Below are 21,505 nucleotides of genomic sequence, written 5' to 3' on the forward strand. Positions count from 1 at the left end.
AGTAGCAACGGCAGTCGCGGACAATCAGCGGTATCGAGCGGAGAATCCCAGTGAGAGGCCGGGCGGCACCGGCTCTTGCACAAATACTGAATGTGTATGATGCTCGATATGACAAAGCGGGTTATTGGCGCCTATAAATAACCAATAGCCACCTTGTTCTCGCGGCGATCGGTCCTTTGGACCGGAACGAGCTTGCTCACCTACAGGAGCATGACAAGGATCGCCACCTCCACATGAAAATGTGGCTGCGACAACAACCACATAAAAAAAGTACAATACGTATGGGAATATATGCCGACTAGAACGCGTTATATTCGTATATGACGAAAAAAAGACAAGTCTTATGAATACAAAAAGTGTCAGCTTGTAACCAGGGACCACACGATACACGTCCCTTTTTAACGTGACAGCTCATAGATATGTCCGATCGTGTAATAGGAGCTTAACCTTTATGATGTTCTACATACAAGTTAGTCCACAATTCTTACTTAAGGTGACATCACACTACATGTTCTTGTTTTATGACATGTCAAAAGTTTGCTATTGTTAAAGTTGCACACATAATGTGATAACAATGAAAATAAAACATAAAAATCACTTTTGAAAATAGTACTGTTATTTTTTTTATTAGAGCGTTGCTCTATTCCTTCTGACAAGAACATAAAAAAATCAGCTGTTTTTGTTGTCAGTTGAATGAAAGCAACCACAAATTACATTCTTTTCACAACTTTTTAATTTAAACAGCTTTTTTTCACAAACTTGTAGCCATAAAAAACCAGCCTTTGCTCACACTTTTAGGTTATGTCATATATAAATATTATACTAGTGTGATAGCAAAAATGATGAATCGTATGTAAATAGGCAATTCTGACACACAATGAAATGCCAATGATACATAAAAAGTGACATGTCGTAAGACAAGAACATGTAGTGTGATAGAGCTTTTACTTTGCTTATTTCTGATTCGTTAAAATAGATGAAATAATTTTATTTATAATTAATGAAAATAATTTTATTCAAAGGTTATATTATTTTTTTTATCAATATTTTTTTTGAAACAATAGCTGGACAATATCCTATTGCATGAAATAAATAAAATTTAAAATTGTTTTTCGGCCTTTGTTTTAAGAAGTTGTCTTCTTGGGCTGTAAAGTCCTGTTATGCGAGGATGTTGTCAGGTGCGATCTGACACTTCCATTGGAAACTTTGACGTTTTCTAGCACAACCGTACTCAGAGCGTTTAAACGTACGATTAACAGTAACTTGAAAAATTAAACAGTGACTTGAAAAAATTAATTTGAAAAAAAATTAAATTAATTTGACAAAAAAATGAAATTAATTCGTAAACATTGTCGTGCGCTCAGTTTTTACAACTTTCAACGCATGCAAAAGAATAGGTTGGATTAGGTTTATGTGGCAGTCTGCCAACAGACTCACTTAGACGTTCTCGTCCATTGTGATACCAAAGGAACAGAAAAAGAAAGATGCCTTCTAGTACCTACCGTTGAACCATCCAGATCGTTTTAAAAAGCCGAATAACTTGCGAATGTTCACATCCACCAAATCAGACAGGTTCTCAAAGATATGAGAACCTAAATTGAAATGCCTTCTGACTGCTAGTGCGGGGCACACGCACAGAAGGTATTTTATAGTCTCTTCTTCATCGATGTTCTCACAGCTTTTGCAAAAGTCGTTGCTGGCAACCTTCAGTCTGTCAGCATTTTTTCCGATTAGACATTGACCTGTCATGACGGAAACAATGAGTGAGACGTCAGTTCTAGCCAATGACAGTAAAGCGGTAGACCTCTTTAAGTCTAGATTAGATCACAAAGTGCCTGGTCCAGAAAACTTAGCTGGAGGCATACCCACAGATTCCAGTATCCCTGGAATGTGTAGGGTAGTTCCTAGTCTCGTAAGCTCGTCCGCTTTTTAATTTCCTGGAATATTTCTTTGGACCGCTCCCAGAACAAGTGAATTTAGAACGGCTCAGCCATCTCGTTGAGAGATCTGCGACAGTCGAGGGCGGCTTTCGTGTTCAGAAATATGTCTGAGAAGATATTTATGCCAATCATCGTAATGACATTACATCTTATCCATTCCTCAAGGATCTCCGCTTAATACACACTGCAATGGTCGGGTAACGTTATCGATATGACCAGTTCTAGATCTTTAGAGTACACCCCAAAGCCCACCTGGTCGTTTAGTTTGGAACCATCCGTATAGAAGTCTATGTAACTTCTGTTACCAGGTGTGGTGTATCCACATTTATTATTCTCAATCGTTTAAATTATTTATTTTTAACAAAGTAGGTTAAGTTTTCATTTTCTTTGTTAGTTTAGATAACACTTTTGAGTTTTAAAAAATATGTTAGATTGAGTTGGCATTGGATTGTCATTTTCTTTTCATTGTACAGAAAAATTTGTTTCATTCGAAAAAATATAAGTGACGTGTCAGGAAGCAAAATTAAAAATATTCATAAATTTGTTAATTGTTTGCGTTTTATTTCGTTTTGCACCCTTAACCACGTCACAGGGATATCTTTGTTCCAATCGGTTCTATCAGGAATAGTGGTACAGTTCTTTCTACCAAAAAGGTAGGGTGTAATCCACATTGCCTGGAATATCGGATATTGTACCAAGGATAACACAGTGTCCGTAGCCGCCACATGACAAATGAGAAATTTCCCTTAACTTCACGGCAGTGGTCGCCGCAATTTTTCTAGCCATAATATCCAGAGGCATAAGATGTAGCATTAAATTCACTGCATCAGATGGTGTAGTCCTTTGGATCCAGTTAAGTATTGAGTAGTAGGTGGACCTTTGAAGCGCCGTCCACCAGACACAACACCATATAGCATTATAGCTCTGACAACTGCAGAGCTGCCAATGGCTGTCTTGCAGGGTATAGGGCAAGAGTTGCCTTTCTTGACCTTTCCAAAATGTTGGATTTCAAGTTCAATTTCCTGTCCAGCAAAACACCCAGGTACTTTGCGCTTTCTGAAGGCAACGTGTATCTCCTGCTGAAAGAACTACTTCCGTCTTGCACGGATTTACACCTAAACCACTTTCGGTAGCCCACTTTGCACGTAGAGCTTCCTGAAGTTTATCTCCTAGAGTGCTGGGAAACTTTCCCTCGCCGCAATAGCCACGTCAATCAGCATACGCGACCACTTTTACAGTTTTTGCTTCCAGAGACAATAATATATTGTTAATGGCTATATTCCAAAGTAGAGGAGGCAGTACACATTCTTGAGGTGTTCCTTTGCTGACCCATCTTTTTAGATCCACGGATCCCAAGCTTGCCGTAATGCATCTTTTATTAAGTAATCTATTAATAAACTTTGTTGTTGTTGTCGTTGTAGCAGTGAGTTATACACTGAGGCGGCAGCCCTTGCCGATGAAGAAGTCCATCGGGTCAATCCGGTACGTACAACCGGCTGCCATGGGATTGATTAATAAACTTTCTTACGGTAGAGTTGATGTCTTGAAACTCCAACTCCTTCATGATTGACTTCGGTTTAACATTATTGAAAGCACCTTCAATGGCAAGAAATGCTACCATTGTATATACCTTGACAGCGAGAGAACCCTCTATGTAACCAACTAGGTCTCGAAGGGCTGGATTTGCCTTTACTATATGCATGCTGCTGCCGCGACAGGTGATCTCCGGGGATCTTTGCCCTAAAATATGTTTCCATCAACCTCTCAAGAGTCTTCAGTATAATAGGACGAAAATCTTTCGGAATGAAAATGACCTTCGTGTCCCTCCATCCCACAGGTATATATGACATTCTGAGACAAGCAGAGTATATCTCCCTAAGCCAAGGAACCAGTCTATCAGACACAGTTGGTATTTCAACCGGCAATACATCATAAGGGCCTGGCGACTTAAAGAAGTCGAAACTTCTTATCGCCCAAAGGATTTTCGGCTCAGACACAATTTTCCTAATAGCCTCAGACGAATCCATACCAGTTACAACCTCTTCTGGCGCCACGTTGTCCGTTAAAAAATTTCCTGGGAAATGTGTATAAACGAGTAGTTCAATTGTTTCCTCACTAGACATTATCTATACATTCTGTGACTTCTGAATATACCCCACCGTAATAGTTCTCGAGGACAGAATCTTCCTTAGCCTAGAGGCCTCAGATGTATCCTCCACGGTGCTGCAGAATTCTACCCAGGATTTGTTCTGTGCCTTTCTTAGCTCGCCCTTAGTCATTCAGGGCCTTCGTGATCCGCTTGACCACTATGTCTATATCCTTCGTAGTTTCCTCTTCCTTTTCTAGTCTAGAAGGGATAGACGTGCAGAATTTGTGCCAATATTTATCCCAATCCGCCTTTTTTCTGTTTAGCCGAGGGACCACAAATCGCCAGATTGCAACTTATAATATATTCAATAAGCAGCTCACCCCTTTCGATGACATCCGAACTTCCCCTTAACTGGTGATGTGTATTAGCATCAATGAGGCTTTTCTTCCCTAGAGAAGCGACTTCAACCAGAGACATACGGTTTGAAGGCGGCATGTCTGAATCGTGTGCCATATATAGGGAAGCCAGCCAGCAATGAGACTTATTTATTCCAAGGCTGGCTACTTCTAAATCTTCAGTGCTTGGCGATGGAAAAAGAAAAACATTTAGACTACTCTTTGCAAAAATACAGGCTCTGTGTCCCATTCCCCGTACCCTTGAGTAGTTTAAATCCCGGAATTCTTAGTCCACGAACCATTCCTCCACACACCCATGGTTCCAGGAGTTCATCCTTACAAGATTCGTTAGAACTTGTCATGATGAGCAGCCGTACGCATCCAGCGGCAGGTGAGAAAGCTGTGGAACCACTCTTCCTCAGGACACTGGGCACTTGCGATGTGGACGATTCCTCCATAGATGCTTCACTAGCTGCTGCTGTCGAATTACTTTTTGAGTTCCGCGCTTCCAAGCTGCCGCACACTTTGAGCTCAGTCTAACTTTGTGACCCACCCACACAGGTCTTGTCGGCTCCCTTTTCTTCTTTCTTCTTTCAGTCTTCTGCAATCTGCCAGACTTTAGCGATGTTGTCAATAGTTCCTCAGGCAAGTGTTTAGCAATAACTGCTGAGTCGTCTTCTGATTCCCCAACCCCACCGCTTCTATACACCTTCAGTTTCAATTTGTTGAATCCGTAGGATACAACCCGTTCAGACTTGTCGAGGTCTGCGGGACAGCCGGAATTTAGTACGAATACTGCACGGTCACCGGTCGGTGGTTAAAAGAATGGGATTACATTCCCTTAGTCTTCCAAGTATCGATTCAGGATCTGAGGAAATCCTTAGTATCCAAGCATGCGCCATTGCTCGAGAAGGAATATCTTCCTTTATAACTAAATCTAGTGCTGCACCTGGCCAGATCTCACCAATATTTTTTAGCACACAACGATACATTTCAATTGAGCGTTGATCGCAGAAGGCAATACCAGCCTGCATCGTCACAAACTGGAGGAGACCAAGAAAATTCCGCAAGGACATCGGAGTATACTGATACAGTCCATTGACTATCCTAATTATTTGTAGGTATGCAGCCCTGTACTTCTCCCTTGTCGACAGCTGCCATCGCCAAACGGTTCCTAGCGACATAAGCAAAGGTTCTTGGACCCATCTTACTGTTATTCGCCCTAGTTCTTTTAGGCATGGGATGCCCTCCAGGTGACCGCATCCTTTTGACTGACTGCGGTGCAGTTTCCGAATCCAGACGTGTAGTCTTAGGGGAAGCCTGTGCAACGAATTCCCGAGCCCAATTTGGAGAGTCTCTCCCCATTACTGAGAGTAGTAGGATCATTCGCACTAAGTATCTCAATAAACCGGAAAGCGATGCGTTTTCTATTATTCCAACCTCTGAAAGAGCGTGACGGTTGCCGGGGAAGGCCGATGGCCTAGGCAATTTATAGGCATGCGAAGAGGGAATAAGTTCGGCCTTGCCCTTAAGACTCGAACCAGGTCTTCGGTAAAAGCCCTTGCTGACCAGTCGTCTGTCGGCTAGTGCAGCTTGGAGCAGCCGCTCCACCAGTCGAGGTTTCAGTAGCAGACAACATGCTACGACCTGATACCACCACCGTAGCTGTAGGGTCTTTGGAGTCCATTCTAAGCCTACTCCCGGGCTCTAGGTCTGCCGCTCTACTGGAAACAGACGCACATCATCAACTGCCTGATGGATACCACTATCGTAGCTATCCTTGAGCGACTTAAATTTTTCTTCCAAAAATAATGACCTATTACGAGTCACAGGAAAATTCTTTCGGAGCGAAATAACAACAACAGATCCACTCAACGGTTCAAACAAGACCGACCGGGGACTCGAACCTGGGGTTGCAAGTCATGAATGGCATGGGAGTTTTATGCGCTATAGGGTAGTACGCCTATTTTAACAAATTGCTCAACTAAAGAATTTGTTGAAAGTCAACTAAATTTCTGGTCTTCCCAATTTTGAGAGAGTCGGTGTAATATCGTCGTCGGCCCCTGTCCGTTGGGCGTTATTGAGTGTCCCGCCGGCTTGTATAATTAAACCAATTACAGCTTATATTCAAATACAAAAAAGTAGAAAAATAACCGGGAATGTGGAAACTTCGAAATCTAGTAAAAAAATAGCCATATTGGCTTTAAGATTTTGGGGTCCCAATTTTGAATTTAAATCGTTTCTTAATACATCTCCTTTATGAAAATCCAAAAAAATGAGTATATCTTGATGGCAAAAGTTTACGAAAACTTGTATAAAATAGAAGTATCCTATTTAGAAAATTTTAGAATTCTTGCAAAACTCGAAAAGTTGGCTTTTCGATAAAGTCGATTTTTTGCAAAAAAAAGTCAAATGTCTTAAAGTCGACTTATGCTATTTTGATAAAAGTCCAAAAGTCGACTTTTCATCCTAACTTGGGATCCCTACCTAATGTATGAATTGATTGATATTGATAGGCGTTATACCTAAAAAAATGGATGTCAAACCTTAACGCAAACTGAAATCAACTTGATAAAATCCAAAGCCGGGTTCCAGTTGGTTCAAGGGAAGTGGATTGGTGAGGAGTGGGGCCATACGATTCCACAGGCATCTACATACATATGTGTTTAGGATGATGTGTAGGTGGCTCTGCCCTTCAAATATTATTATTATTATTATACCCACCACTATAGGATAAGGGATATATTCATTTAGTCATTCCATTTGCAACACATCTAAATATCCATTTCCGACTATACAAAGTATATATTTTTCCGAACGTCATAAAATTATTCAGGCGATTTAATGATGTCTGTCCGCCCGTCTGTTGTAAGCACATAACAACTTTCAAAAATTGGGATATTGAGCTGAAATTTGGCACAAATACGTCTTTTTGCTGCACGCAAGTTCTTGAACGGTCCAAATCGGACCATATTTAGAAATTTTAAACAGTGAGTTTTTTTAAGCTTCCCGACATCCGACTCAAATATGTTTCCGATCGGACTATATTTAGATATAGCTGTCATATAGAGTGATCTGCCGATTAAGGGTCTGAAACCCATAAAAACTTTATTTTTTACCAGATTTTGTTAAAATTTGAAATAGTGAGTTGTTTTAAGCCTCCTGACATCCGACCTTAAATATGAATTAGATTAGGCTATATAGATATAGCTGTCACATAGAACAATCTTCTATTTTAGCGTCTTAATTCCATAAAAAACGGATTTATTGTCTGAATTCGCCGAAAGTGTTACTTGTATATTTAGACATAATTATGAATATAGTAAGGAGTTATAATAAAGAAGGATTATTTATTAATATTTATATATTATTTAAAAATGTTCAAATAAAATTAAAAAAATCCTTTTTTTTCATAATCCACTATGTTTTTACAATAAAAAAAATTATTTCAATTATTCAAAATCAAATACAGATACTACAAGGCTTCCAGAAATCTCACTCCTTCAAATTTTGAAAAAAAATGTTAACTGATTTTTTATACAAATTTGCGACTTTCAAAAGACCAATTTTCCTCCAAAACATGACCTTAGACGGGGACTTTTTTTTTAGGTTGCATCATCCATCCACGTCAATCCAAATTTCATTAGAATACCTCTTTACTAAATCGAGCTGGAATTTTTCTAAGATTATTTTTCCTATTCGTCGTTAATGTATTAAATTGTTATACCCATTGAAAAGGGTCAAATAACAATAAAAATAATTACCATACTTTGATCATGGTATCATTCTACACAAACCGTAAAAATTTCAAAAAAATTGGGTTTGCCGTTTATGAGAAACAAGACAAGAAAAAAAATAATTTTATGACAATTTAGCATTGATTTGGATGTTCACCATTAAAATTATCGGGTAATAAATAAAGCTTTTATGGGCTTCAAATCCTTTGCCGGCAGATCGGTCTAGATAGCAGCTATATCTAAATATGGTCCGATTTGGCCCGTTCAAGAACTTGCGTGCAGCAAAAAGACGTATTTGTGTCAAATTTCAGCTCAATATCTCAATTTTTTAAGGCTGTTATGTGCTTACAGCAGACGAGCGAACAGACATCGTTAAATCACCTGAATAATTTTATGACGTTCGGAAAAATATATACTTTGTATAGTCGGAAATGGATATTTAGATGTGTTGCAAATGGAATGACTAAATGAATATATCCCCCATCCTATAGTGGAGGGTATAATAATAATAATATTTGAAGGGCAGATCCGCCTACATATCATCCTAAACAGATATGTATGTAAATGCCTGTGGAATCGGACGGCCCTACTCCTCAACCACCCACTTCCACTTTTCTTGAACCAACTGGAACCCGGCTTTGGCTTTTGTCGAGTTGATTTCAGTTTGCGTTAAGTTTTGACATCCATTTTATTAAGTATAACGCCTATCAATATCAATTAATTCGTTCATTAGGTAGAGATCCCAAGTTGGGATGAAAAGTCGACTTTTGGACTTTTATCAAATTGGCATAAGTCGACTTTAAGACATTTGACTTTTTTTGCAAAAAGTCGACTTTATCGAAAAGCCGACTTTTCGAGTTTTGCAAGAAGTAGACGTTTCGACTTTTTGTGAAAAATTTCCCAAATTTTCTAAATAGGATACTCTTGCCGTAAAGATATACTAATTTTTTTGGATTTTCATAAAGGAGATGTATTAAGAAACGTTTTAAATTCAAAATTGGGACCCCAAAATCTTAAAGCCAATATGGCTATTTTTTTACTAGATTTCAAAAGTTTCCGCATTCCCGTTTATTTTTCTCCTTTTTTTGTATTTGAATTAAATCTGTAATTGGTCTATTTATACAAGCCGGCGGGACACTCAGTAACGCCTAACAGACAGGGGGGCGGCGACGAGATTACACCGACTCTCTCAATATTGGGAAGACTAGGTTAAGCAAAGATCTTACACAAAAAAAAACTCTTAAAAGAACAACTACCAAATTTGTATGTGAAACTTTTAATTCTCAACGAATTTTGGCATTGAATCGAAGTCATAATTTGTTGAAGTACATAAGTAAGTCTCTACAAGAAACTTGACAGACAAAACTATTGAAATTTTTTTGACTTTCAACAAATTCTTTAGTTGAGGAATTTGTTAAAATAGGAGTACTACCATACTAGGCATCCCACGTCTAAAAGAACTAGGGCGAATAACACTAAGATGGGTCCAAGAACCTTTGCTAATGTCGCTAGGGCCGGTTTGGTGACGGCAGTTGTCGACAAGGGAGAAGTACAGGGCTGCATACCTAGAAATAATTGGAATAGTCAATGGACTGTATCAGTATAATCCGATGTCCTTGTGGAATTTTCTGGGTCTACTCCAGTTTGTGACGATGAAGGCTGGTATCGCGGCCGATACAGACTAATTGCATTCGGGGACCAACGTTCAGTTGAAATGTGCGCTAAAAAAGATTGGTGAGAACTGGCCAGGTGCAGCACTAGATTTAGTCAAGAAGGAAGATAGTCCTTCTCTAGCAATGGTGTATGCTTGAATACCAAAGATTCCCTCTGAACCTGAATCGATATGTAATTCAAATCATTCAATCACCGACTGGAAGATTGGTAGATTGGATGAGGCTGTTGGTGATCGGAGACATGCAGTATTCGTACTTAACTCCAGCTGTCTCGCAGACCTCAACAAGTCTGAAGGGGTTGGGCTCATGGTGTGCGCCAGCGGGGAAGCACGGAACTCAGAAAGTACCTCGACAGTAGCAGCTAGTGAAGCATCTAAGGAGGAATCGTCGACACCGCAAGTGTTCAGTGTCCTGAGAAAGAGTGGTTCAACAGCTTTCTCACCTGCCTCTGAATGAGTACGGAAGCTCATCATGACATGATCTAACGAATCTTGTGAGGATGAACTCCTAGTGGAATCAGAACACGAGGTTTCTACAGATAAATCTCCACCATTGTAAGGCCTCTTCAGCGGCACTTAAGGTCTTCCTGATGGCAGAAAGATTTGACGTGGTTCTTATATAATGGTTCGTGGACTCAAAATTTCGGGATATAAACTACTCAAGGGTACGGGGAATGGATTGGCATAAATTTCGGCACAAGTTCTGCGGGTCTATCCCTTCTAGACTAGAAGAGGAAAAGCGGAGGATATAGACATAGTGGTCAAGCGGATCACGAAGTTCCTGGCTGTGTTAAGAAGATATAAGGGCGAGCTGAGAAAGGCTCAGAAAAAATCCTGGGTATAATTCTGCAGCTCCATACATGTGAGGCTTCTAGGCTAAGGAGGATTCTGTCCTCGAGACCTATTACAGTGGGATATATTTAGAAGTCCGAAAATGTATGAGCAATGTATAGAACTTCCCGGGAAATTCTAAAACGTACAACGTGAAGCCAGAAGATATTGGCACTGGTTTGTATTCGTCGAAGATTATTAGGGAAATTGTGTCTGAGCCAAAATCCTTTGAGCGATAAGAAGTTTCGACTGCTTTAAGTCGCTAGGCCCTGATGATGTATCATCGGTAGAATTACAAGCTGTGTCTGATAGATTGGTCCCCTGACTTAGGGAGCTATACTCTACTTGTATCAGAATGTCATATATACCCGTGGAGGGACACGAAGGCTATTTTCATTTCGAAAGCAGGAAAATCTTATCACACGAAGGCGAAAGATTTTCGTCCTATTAGTCTGTCATCCTTTATGCTGAAGACTCTTGAGAGGTTGATAGAAACATATGTTGGGGCAAAGATCCCTGGAGATCTCTTATCGCGGCAGCAGCATGGGAACAGCAGAGGAACACCACAAGAAGGTGTTGAGACAGTAGTCTCCTCTACTTTGGAATATATCCATTAACAATATATTATTGTCTCTGGAAGCAAAAGGTGTAAAAGTGGTCGCGTATGCTGATGACGTGGCTACTGCAGTTAGGGGAAAGTTTCCCAGCACTCTAAGTGATATACTTCAGGATGTATATCTCTTAGTGGGCAAAGTGGGCTACCGAAAGTTGTCTAGGTATAAATCCGTGCAAGTCGGAAGTATTTCTTTTCAGCAGGAGATACAAGTTGACTACAAGTTGCGGTTTAGACCGCGTGTCATGCATTGGGTATATACTGCAGTTGTCAGACCTTTAATGCCTTTTAAAATGATCTGGATGGTTCAACGGTAAGAATTAGAAGGCATCTTCCTACTTCTGTTCCTGTGGTATCACAATGGAGGAAAACGTCTAAGTGAGTCTTATGGCAGACTGCCATTTAAACCTTGCCTAACATAAAGTCTATAAAATTTTGCATGCGTTTGAACCAATTGTCGAAGCACTTTTGCCACTCTGATCTCCAAAACGTGCATTCTAAACGCATCAACCGCTTCTTCAGGTGTCAAAAAAAGTTGACCTCTCATTTTATTTTTTACGTACGGGAATACAAATATGTCATTCGGTGCCAAGTCAGGACTATACGACGGATGACCCATCAAATCGATGTTTTGAGCGCTCAAAAATGCAGTTGTTTGAGCCGATGTGAGAGAGCTCGCATTGTCATGGTGAAGAGTGATCCGTCTTCGGAGGTTGGTTTTCCTGATTTTTTGGAAGACAACTGGCAAACAAATGGTTGTGTACCCCTCAGAATTGACTGTTTTGCGTTGTTTTAGTGGTACGATCATTTGCTTGGAAGTACTCCGTGCGCGAGCAACTTTTTTTTGTTAGATTTGGGTCATCTTGAAACACCCATACAGTCGACTGCTGTTTACTTTCGGGCTCATACGCGTTAATCCACTATTCATCACCTGTCACGATGTCATAGACGTGTTTCGAAGCACCGAAATCATATTTTTGGAGCACTTCTTTCGACCAATCGACACGCGCCTTTTTTTTTTTGAGCGATTGACAAATTGTGTGGGATCCAACGCGAACAAATTTTTTTGACGGGCAAATGTTCATGCAGTATTGAATGTATGCTGGTCCCACTTATGCCTAAGGTTGTCTCAATCTTACGATAGGTGATATGACGATCTTGCAATATCAGTAGGCGCACAGCAACAATGATTTTTGGAACAACAACTTTTGAAGGACCTTCTCGAAATTCGTCTTGGAGTGAACTACAACCTCGTTTGAATTCACCATACCATCAATAAACACTGGTCCTTGATGGAGCTTCTTTGCCAAAAATTGCATTAAGTTCATCAATGCACTGTTATTGAGTTAATCGACGTCGAAAGTTGTAACAAATAATGGCACGAATATGTTCACGATTTAATTCCATTTTTTGGGAGAGATGAATCGTTTAAGTTACTTTGATTACAGTAACAAATAGCACTCGTATGTCAAAACGTTCTGAGTATGTATAACCTCAAAAATGTCAAGCTTTACGATAGAGCTGTCAGTTGGCAGATTGCAACACAAGGGTAGTTCAATCCCGAAACATAAAAGGCAACCCTCGTAGTTATCCCTGCGATAATGTTTGTCACATTGCTTAATTCTAGCTGTTCCTGTAGGCGAAGATAAGCTATATCGTATTATTTTGCACTTTTTGGTACCACAATGTACGAATTTTCAATAGGTCATTTAGTCTTCCATTATATATTTTCTCGTGCCTACATGCCAAAATTCAGACCTCTAGCTCCATCTATAAAGAAATTTCCAAATGTTACCAATTTTGGTACCAAAATGTTCGTATTGTGAATAGATTATTTAAGTACCAAATGGTACCAATATTGGTGAAAAAAATGTACGAATTGTAAAAAGATCATGAGCACCATCATATTTTCCCTAGTTGCACCTGCATGCCAAATTTCAGACCTCTAGCTCCATCCGTAAAGTTCCAAATGTTACCAATTTTGCTACCAAAATGTACGAATTTTGAGTAGATCATTTAGTCACCATTCACTTATTTCCTTGTTGTAACTACATGCAAAATTTCACACCTCTAGTTTCATCTGTAAAGAAAGTACCAAATGGTACAAATTGTGGTACTAAACGAACCTTATCTCTCGTTACAAGTACTATTTTTCCATATTTCTTTTCACCCTTATCCTTTTAGAACTCTAGTTCAATTTACAAAGAAAGTACCAAATAGTACCAATTGCTTTACTAAATGTAAAGCATAGACATAACTAGATCAGACGATATCATTTTTTTTTTGCTTGCAACATATTTATTAAAAGGGTTTTTGGGGAGAAATGAGGTTCATTGTTTAGTTTTCTGGTACGAACAAGCTACTCAATATGTTAATTGTAGATTTGTTCCTCAAATTACTCAAGATAAATATTTATCGTTTTATTTTCAGATTCAATAACAAGTATTGTAAATGAGGACATTAATAGTTCAAAAATACTGAATGAAAATATTTCCAAAGATACAAACTTTGAATGTGAGGAGGAGTGGGATATTAGCGGAATACCGGAGATATTAAATGAGTTGGATGCAGATATAGAAAAATCGTTAAAGGCTAATATTTATCAAAAGTTTGGCTGTGAAAAGACTGACAGCAAATGTAAGGCATCACGAAAACGTCGCATTATAAACCAAGATGGAACTTTCCATGAAAATGGAAATGACATTGTATGTCTTACTAAAGTAGCAAACCCTACATCAAAACTCACGGAAGTTTCAATATCAGCATTATCCGAAACGCCTTTTGGAATCACAAATCGCTCAATACCTGTTGAATTAAGTTTCCAGTTAAATAAAGTGAGTGTTTCACACACTATGTCATCGCAAGGTGGAAACAGTAGCAGCACTAGTGCCATAACTGTCTCCGGAGGAATTAGTAATGCTAATAACAATCAGAGTGCAGCACAAACACTTAATAGCAATAAGTTAAACTCAAAGATGTCTATTGATCACCAAGCTACACTCGACAAAGGGTTAAAAATGAAAATTAAACGTACCAAGCCTGGTACAAAAAGTTCAGAAGCAAAGCATGAAATTGTGAAAGCTACAGAACAGTTACAAAATGGAGTTGTAAGCGGTGTTGTTGGAACATGCAGCAACAATGCAAGTGAAAGTTCAACTACAACGCCGGGTTCAAATCCAATTTCCTTGGCATGTCAAAACAATTTTGGAACCTCAGCAACTCAAAGCAATCCGCTTCCTGGAGGAAGCAAAAAGAATGCATGTAATAGTGGTAATAATACGTTCCCTTCTGGTAATGGCAATGGTGGAAATATTGTTACGAGTGCACCATTAGCGGCGAATATTACGAATTCATCAACCGTGACGAGTAGTAAACGTTCTAGTTCAGGTCATCGTCGTGATAAGATAAAAGAAAAGTCTTCGCATTCCATTCGTAATGTAAACGATAAGAATATCGGTCAAAATAATGAAAAAGATTTAAATGATAAGAACATTTGCAATTGTAATATTAGTGATTCTACAACTTCGTGCAACAGTAGTACGTGCACACGCCGAAATGAAGGTAACGTGCAACGTCTACCACACTCGAACGTAAATAGTACGGTCGTCCCACCAGGAGTCTTCATTCCGTCTTCAGAAACGTCCAGTTCTGCAGCGACACTTTTGTCGGTTCCTACCACAGAGGGTAGTTCCCCAGTAATTTCACATTCCTCGACGATAAGTGGCACAGCAAACACGCCAGGCCCACCAAACAGGGATTGTAGCGGGAGTAACATCAAAATATCGTCTCACATTGCGGCGCAATTGGCTGCGGTAGCAGCTTCAAATAATGCTGACATAAAACTGCCAATTACAAGCACACCATCTTCACAAACAAAACAAACTTCACACTCCATTTCTGTTGCAGCACACATAAACAAATCTAATGTTTCTACCACGCCAATAGGCGCAAATTTGAGCCCAAACTCCTTGGCGGACGATAATTTAAAATCTCCTCCCACAAAACGAGCAAAGCATAATGATTACAAGGTTCCAGAAATGAACACTGTTAATAAAGAAACTGTGGATATTTGTGTTGGAACATCTGTGGGTACTATAACAGAACCAGATTGCTTGGGGCCTTGTGAGCCTGGAACTTCTGTTACACTTGAAGGCATCGTTTGGCATGAGACTGAAGGTGGCGTTCTAGTTGTTAATGTTACATGGAGGGGTAAAACGTATGTGGGTACATTATTAGATTGCACTCGCCATGACTGGGCACCTCCAAGGTAAGTACTAAATAAAAGTTTTTGAATTGATTCTGATAGAAGTCGGGATAATATGTAAATACTAATAAAATTAACGATTCGGTGATTTTTTGTCTCGCTCCAGAACCGACTCCCGGTACAGTAATTTTTCGTTTTGGCTGAATGTCGTGTTCTGTTACGACTTCCAACTTCTATGCGCTTGCACTTACTCTTATGACCTCCGATTAGTTTCGGATTATGAAAAATGATCCATCAGACTATAGGATCACCTCAATCGATTTAAGCTTTTACTGGTATGACCTCCAATTAGTTTCGGATTATGAAAAATTATCCTCTGGACTTTACGAATGCGATCCATGTAAATAGGGCATATAAGACTAGGTCCGGCAAAACTAAATTCGCTTTTAGTTGATTAGCACGAGAAACCATTTGAAATTGTTGTTATGATAATAAGAAACGTGTGGTTTGTTGAACGGTTACGAACAGGGTTAATTTTTAATTCTTCTACTACTGCAAATGCAAATCGAGTCCTTAATAGGTCTTTGAAATTTTGCGCCGCTTCACTCGGTGTTGTACACTAAGGTGGTTGCAAAGGTTTCAGATCAAGTATTCCACTCAGCGCTGCTCTTGGAGCACTATTCGCTCCCGATATCAGCACCGCCGCAATACCCTGTACGTTATCCAACATACTGTGAAAGCACACTTTCTTTAGAGTCCTTGTCACACCAGGCAACCATAGGCATCGAAAGCTTCCTTCAATATAAGTGGGTACCCCGCATTTCTCTTAGTTTTTGCACAGTGGGCCTTTCTGTTAATTCTTACTTTAACTTTAAACGCAAAATATCTCAAATACTGTGGAATTTTTGGATATTCTGCTTTGTTTAAGATTGTAGGCATCGAGAGCGTCCTTCACTATAAGTGGGTACCCAGCATCGCTCTTAGATTTTGCACAATGGGCCCTTATGTTAACTCTAACTTTAACTTTGAATACAAAATATCACAAATACTGTGGTATTTTTGGATATTCTACTTGGTTTATGGTTTTAGGGATCGAAAGCGTCCTTGGACCTTATGTTATTTTTTACTTGTAACTTTAATGCTTGTCGATTTAGATTGAAGGCTTCACTATAAGTGAAGTTTTTGCACAGTGGGCTTTTCTGTTATTTGTAACTTTAACTGCCAAGCATCTCAAATGTCTCAAATACTGTGGTCTTTTTGGACATCTTACTTTTTAATTAAGATTGTAGGAATCGAGAGCTTCCTTCACTATAAGTTTGGGGTACCCATCCCTCTGTCAGAGATGATTTTAACTTAAATTATTAAACCATGAAATGAAGTCTTGTTTTGTTACTTTATGCCCTATTTGATACAACCATTTGTAGTTAAGTAGGAGTAGACTTGTGAAATAGAAGCACACTGAACTCACTGATGAAAAGAACGTTTATTAAAGACTTTCCTTATATTAAAACATAGTGTTTTCATATTTTTCTAAAACGATAAAAGCGGCTATCCTTACAATTACCAGGAGTGAAATGAATTTGTTTAAAGCTGCGGACAAACCAGACGTGGACGATTGAAAACAATAATTATCTTAATGTTTTAGGTTGCTTCTGCGGAGAAATCGTAAAACGAATTAATCGTAAGAGGATTTGTGTGAACATATCCAAAAGGAATACGTTGCAAATGCGCGAAGGAAAGACACACAACGATACAGTTTTAGTTTGCCGGATTGGAAAGTCTTAGAAAATTAAAAGTCGATCAATTGAAAAAGAAATGTGTTTTTACGCGAATAGCAGACCGATTTCATCATCCATCGAATGGAGTGATGCAACGATGCCTTCCCTGCAAACATTTTCGATCTTCAAACAATCTTCGGCGAATCTTCCGGACGAAGGTTATGATCGCGAACTATCTTTCGTCTGCTTGATTCCGTCGAGTGTCAAGACCCAGGAACTCTGTTTGGACATCATGTAGTTATATCTTCGCACTGGTAGGATCTTTGTCTACTGATGTAGGTGATTCACATGAGAACTGAGGAGACAGCCCGTCGCAGTTCGGAGGGCGGCATTCTGACAGATCTAAATATTATTCCACTGCGTGTCACAAAGTTGACGAGACCACACTGCCGCTGCATAACTTACCACAGACTTTGTACGCGGTCAATAACGTTTCTTTGTCTGCACCCCAAGTGCTGCCACCAAGTGACTTGAGGACCTTGTTTCTACTTTTGACTGTATCGCAAATTGCTGTGGCATGTGGGGAGAATGTGTAAGAACTGTCAAATGTGACGCCAAGTATTTTGGGACACTTGATGGTCGGAAAGATTCCTCCATCGACCATCACAGTCAGCCAAATCCCATAGCAGCCGGTTGTACGTACCGGATTGACCCGATGGATTTCTTCATCGGCAAGGGCTGCCTCCTCAGTGTTTAACACACCGCTACAACAACAACATCACAGTCAGCTCACGCGTATTTGTAGTGAACAATGTGGCTGAAAAATTGGTGGCAGATATCTTCAGATTTCCTGCAGCGAAATATGAGGCCTGTTGCCATGATCGTACAATCTTCCGCATATGATACGATCTCTATGTCGTCTGGATTGGGGTGGAACTGAGGATAGGTAGAGGTAAAACCGTGCCGGAGATATCACTTAGCCTTGGGGAACTCCCTGTTTCACTCTACGGTGCTTCGATTTCTTATCCCTAAATTCCTTTAATGACTGGCGACCACACAGATAGTTCGCGACCCAGCGTTTCAGGCCTGGCTGGAGGGACGTGTTGGCGATGTCCTCAAATAGTTTGGCATGGCTGACCGTGTCGAATGCCTTCGAAAGCAGTTGTGCAATGCAGTCTTCGAAATGCATGTTGATGCTCAGCGAATAGAAATTTTCTTACGAGGTTCGAGAGGAGTAATGCCTCAAGCGTCTTTGCTACTCGTAAGAGAAGGGAGATCGGTCTGTACGACTCCCCCAAACTCTGGTCCTTTTCAGGCTTCAGTAGCGGGATTACTCTGCCCATTTTCTAGACATCGAGAACTATAAGAATGTTCAAAGACAGGTTGAGGACAGTAGTAAGGTACTTAACTCCAGGTAAATCTAGATTCTAAAGCATCAAGGTGTTGAGACCGTTGGGGTTCGAGAGTGATAGAAGACCACAGCTTGCCTAAACCGGTGCCTAATTAACATTGCTCCAAGTGTTTCAGCCACAATTCCGCTTATGTTCGTTGAGTACCCTGTTTAGACTTTCCAGACTCAGCTTGCTGATTCTTGGGTTAGTGGCGTGCGTGTAAGGGGTGGTGTCAGTTCACTGAAGCGACGATTGGTGTACTCTCTGATTGATAAACGTACGGCGCTCAGAGGTTACGAAGTCGGGTGGTCGATCGATGGTGAGACTTATGGGGAAGTGGTCTGAACCCAAAGAGATGACCGCTTGCCAGGATACGTCACTCAGGAGATCAGGGGATGCAATGGAAATGTCTGGCGAGCTGCTACACCTCCTCGTAATCCTGGTAGCGGTATTCTCATTCACCGTGCAAAACATAGAGCCTTCAATCCGCTCCGCCAAAGTTATGCCCCTAGGTAACGACCAGCGTTACCTAGGGGAGAATGCCATGCAATGTGATGCGCATTAAAGTCCCCTAGAACCAGACGATTATGGCCAGATAGAAACCCTTTTATGTCGGGTTTGTAAGTTTGTCGATTAAGTGGGACACAGCTACCTATAGTCCGACGACGAGGACGTAGAAGGTACACAGCACCTTGGAACATATTCAGTATGAGAAAACTCCCATATTGATGTAAGGCCAGAGCAAGATCGGAAATGTACTCACTCTATGCACCGGTTACATCTCACGGACACCGACTGAACAGAACCACTCCGGGATGTGCCTCTCCCATGACGAAAAAAGACGAACACGTACACTGAGGCGGCATCCCTTGTCGATGAAGGATCCCATCGGGTCAATCCGGTTTGTACAACCGGCTACCATGGGATTGAAGCTTTAAGCTTGGTTGTTTGAAGCTTTAAGCTTAATTTGAGTTTTTCAAAATCTGTTATTGGTATAAGAGTGTAGCCGGCACCTGAGTCTACTTCGAAAACTTGCTTTTTTCAGTTGATTAATACCTTTGCGTAAAATTTTTGCAATCCTGGTGGTGGAAAAAACAAAAAAAAAACACACACACACAGACCAAAAGTGAGTTGTCATATGAATATGTTCATATCGGGGAGGCGATCTTCTTCATTCGCACGATACTTCCAACCCCGCGGGCTTATGTTGCAAAACATGCAAAAGTGTGGGTCTATGTTTGTCGATTGCTAAAAGAAAAAACATTAAGCTCGGATCGTTATGATAAGCTTAACTGATATCTACCGGGCGCGTCCACAGTTTGTGGATAGTGGAATGCTCCGTAGGTATACGGAGTAGCTGCAACATTGATTGCGAATCTCAGTGGAAGGGCGGGCGCCACCAGCTCTAGGTTAAGCATTGAGTGCCTCGGATAAATGATAAAACAAGGGGAGTTATTGGAGCCTATAATTAATCAAAGACAATCTCGCCTTGCGGCGATCGGTCCTTGAATTTGCTCACCTAAAGTAGGCAGACGAGGTTCGTTACTTCGAGATGCAAATATTTCGCCATATTTATAATTCGTCAAATGTACATAATTTTTTAATTTAGTAAAGAAAACATGTAAAATTGTTTTAAGTTCGGCTGGGCGGAATCTTATATTCCTCTTTTTAGGCAGAAACTAGAAAAAGATAATGGGATACAAAAAAAAAACTCCATTGATTTTGTGTATGCTTGGATAAGAATTGCGTCCTCTAGAGGTTTAAAAATTATAGTTTATATGGGAGCTATATAATGTTTTAACCGATTAGAACCATACACGATACAACTGTTCGAGGTCATAGGAAAAGTCCTAGTGCAAAATTTCAGCTAAATCGGAAAAAATAGAGCCTTCTAGAGGCTCAAGAAATATATTCGGGAGATGGGTTTATATGGGAGCTTATCAGGTTTAGAAGCAACTGGAATCATACATGGTACATATATTGAGATATAAGGAAAAGTCATCGTGCAAAGTTTCATTTCCAACCAAAGTTCAGGCGCTTTGCTTTGCTCCTTCGACAGACGGACAGATGGACATGAGTAGATCGGCTTAAAATATCATGACGATCAAGAGTAGTATTTTGCTTTGCAATAACGTTTTCTTATTCTAATTTATATGATCTACTGTTTAGGATTAAATGCTTCGATATTGAGTAGTTTGATTTACATGTTAAAAATAATGTAAGCATAATGTAAATATCTTATGTCTTTGTATTACATGTTTTGAAATAAATGAAATGAATATATATTTTTAAGTGGTCCTAGAAGAATATTTCTAGGTGTTACAAACGGAATGATGAAATTAGTATACCCTCATCCTATAGTGGTGGATATACAAATTTTTTACATCTATATGTATTTATATAAGAAACTAGTTTCTTATATAGAATAATTATGTATAGGATCAAAACGCATATAAAAAAACATTAGGATTTTTTTTACTTTCTCATATCCATTGTCTACTGTAGAAAGAATGCAAAATCCGAATTGTAATCAGATTAATGTCCTGTCAAAAAACAGATAACGTGAATGCTCTAATCGACTGTGAAAGTTCTCGTAGTTTAATTAGCAAATCACTCTCGGACAAATACGGTGTTAAAGAGAAATGTTACATTAACAGGTTTCGTTGGTAGCTAGAACGAGTGTTTTGAAAAAGTAAACCTTAAATTGGAAATTGACCAAATATCGTAGGAATATATGTTGATAATACAAGACGATAACATGGCATATGAAATGATCATTGGTAGATACATTCTGTGTTAGAGGATTCAAAATTCGATGCAACGTAGTTAAGCTCACGACGCACTATGGCGCGGACAGAGGAAACAGGTGGCAAAAATCAAAGAACCTGCTTTATTTAAAGCATTTCAACGATTTC

At 39.8% G+C, this 21,505-nt stretch overlaps 1 protein-coding gene across 8 annotated transcripts in view; it reads left to right on the top strand.

Moving 5' to 3' along the window:
- Positions 1-21,505, top strand: part of LOC106092016 (zinc finger protein 609) — a 342,622-nt gene that overhangs the window by 27,626 nt on the left and 293,491 nt on the right. For all 8 annotated transcript variants that reach the window (XM_059368812.1, XM_059368806.1, XM_059368804.1 and 5 more), the window contains one exon: positions 13,708-15,544. In XM_059368812.1, the coding sequence (XP_059224795.1) occupies positions 13,708-15,544 (1,837 nt within the window). The remainder of the gene's footprint in view (positions 1-13,707; positions 15,545-21,505) is intronic.

This window comes from Stomoxys calcitrans, chromosome 5 (assembly GCF_963082655.1).
Source record: "Stomoxys calcitrans chromosome 5, idStoCalc2.1, whole genome shotgun sequence".
NCBI lineage: Eukaryota > Metazoa > Arthropoda > Insecta > Diptera > Muscidae > Stomoxys > Stomoxys calcitrans.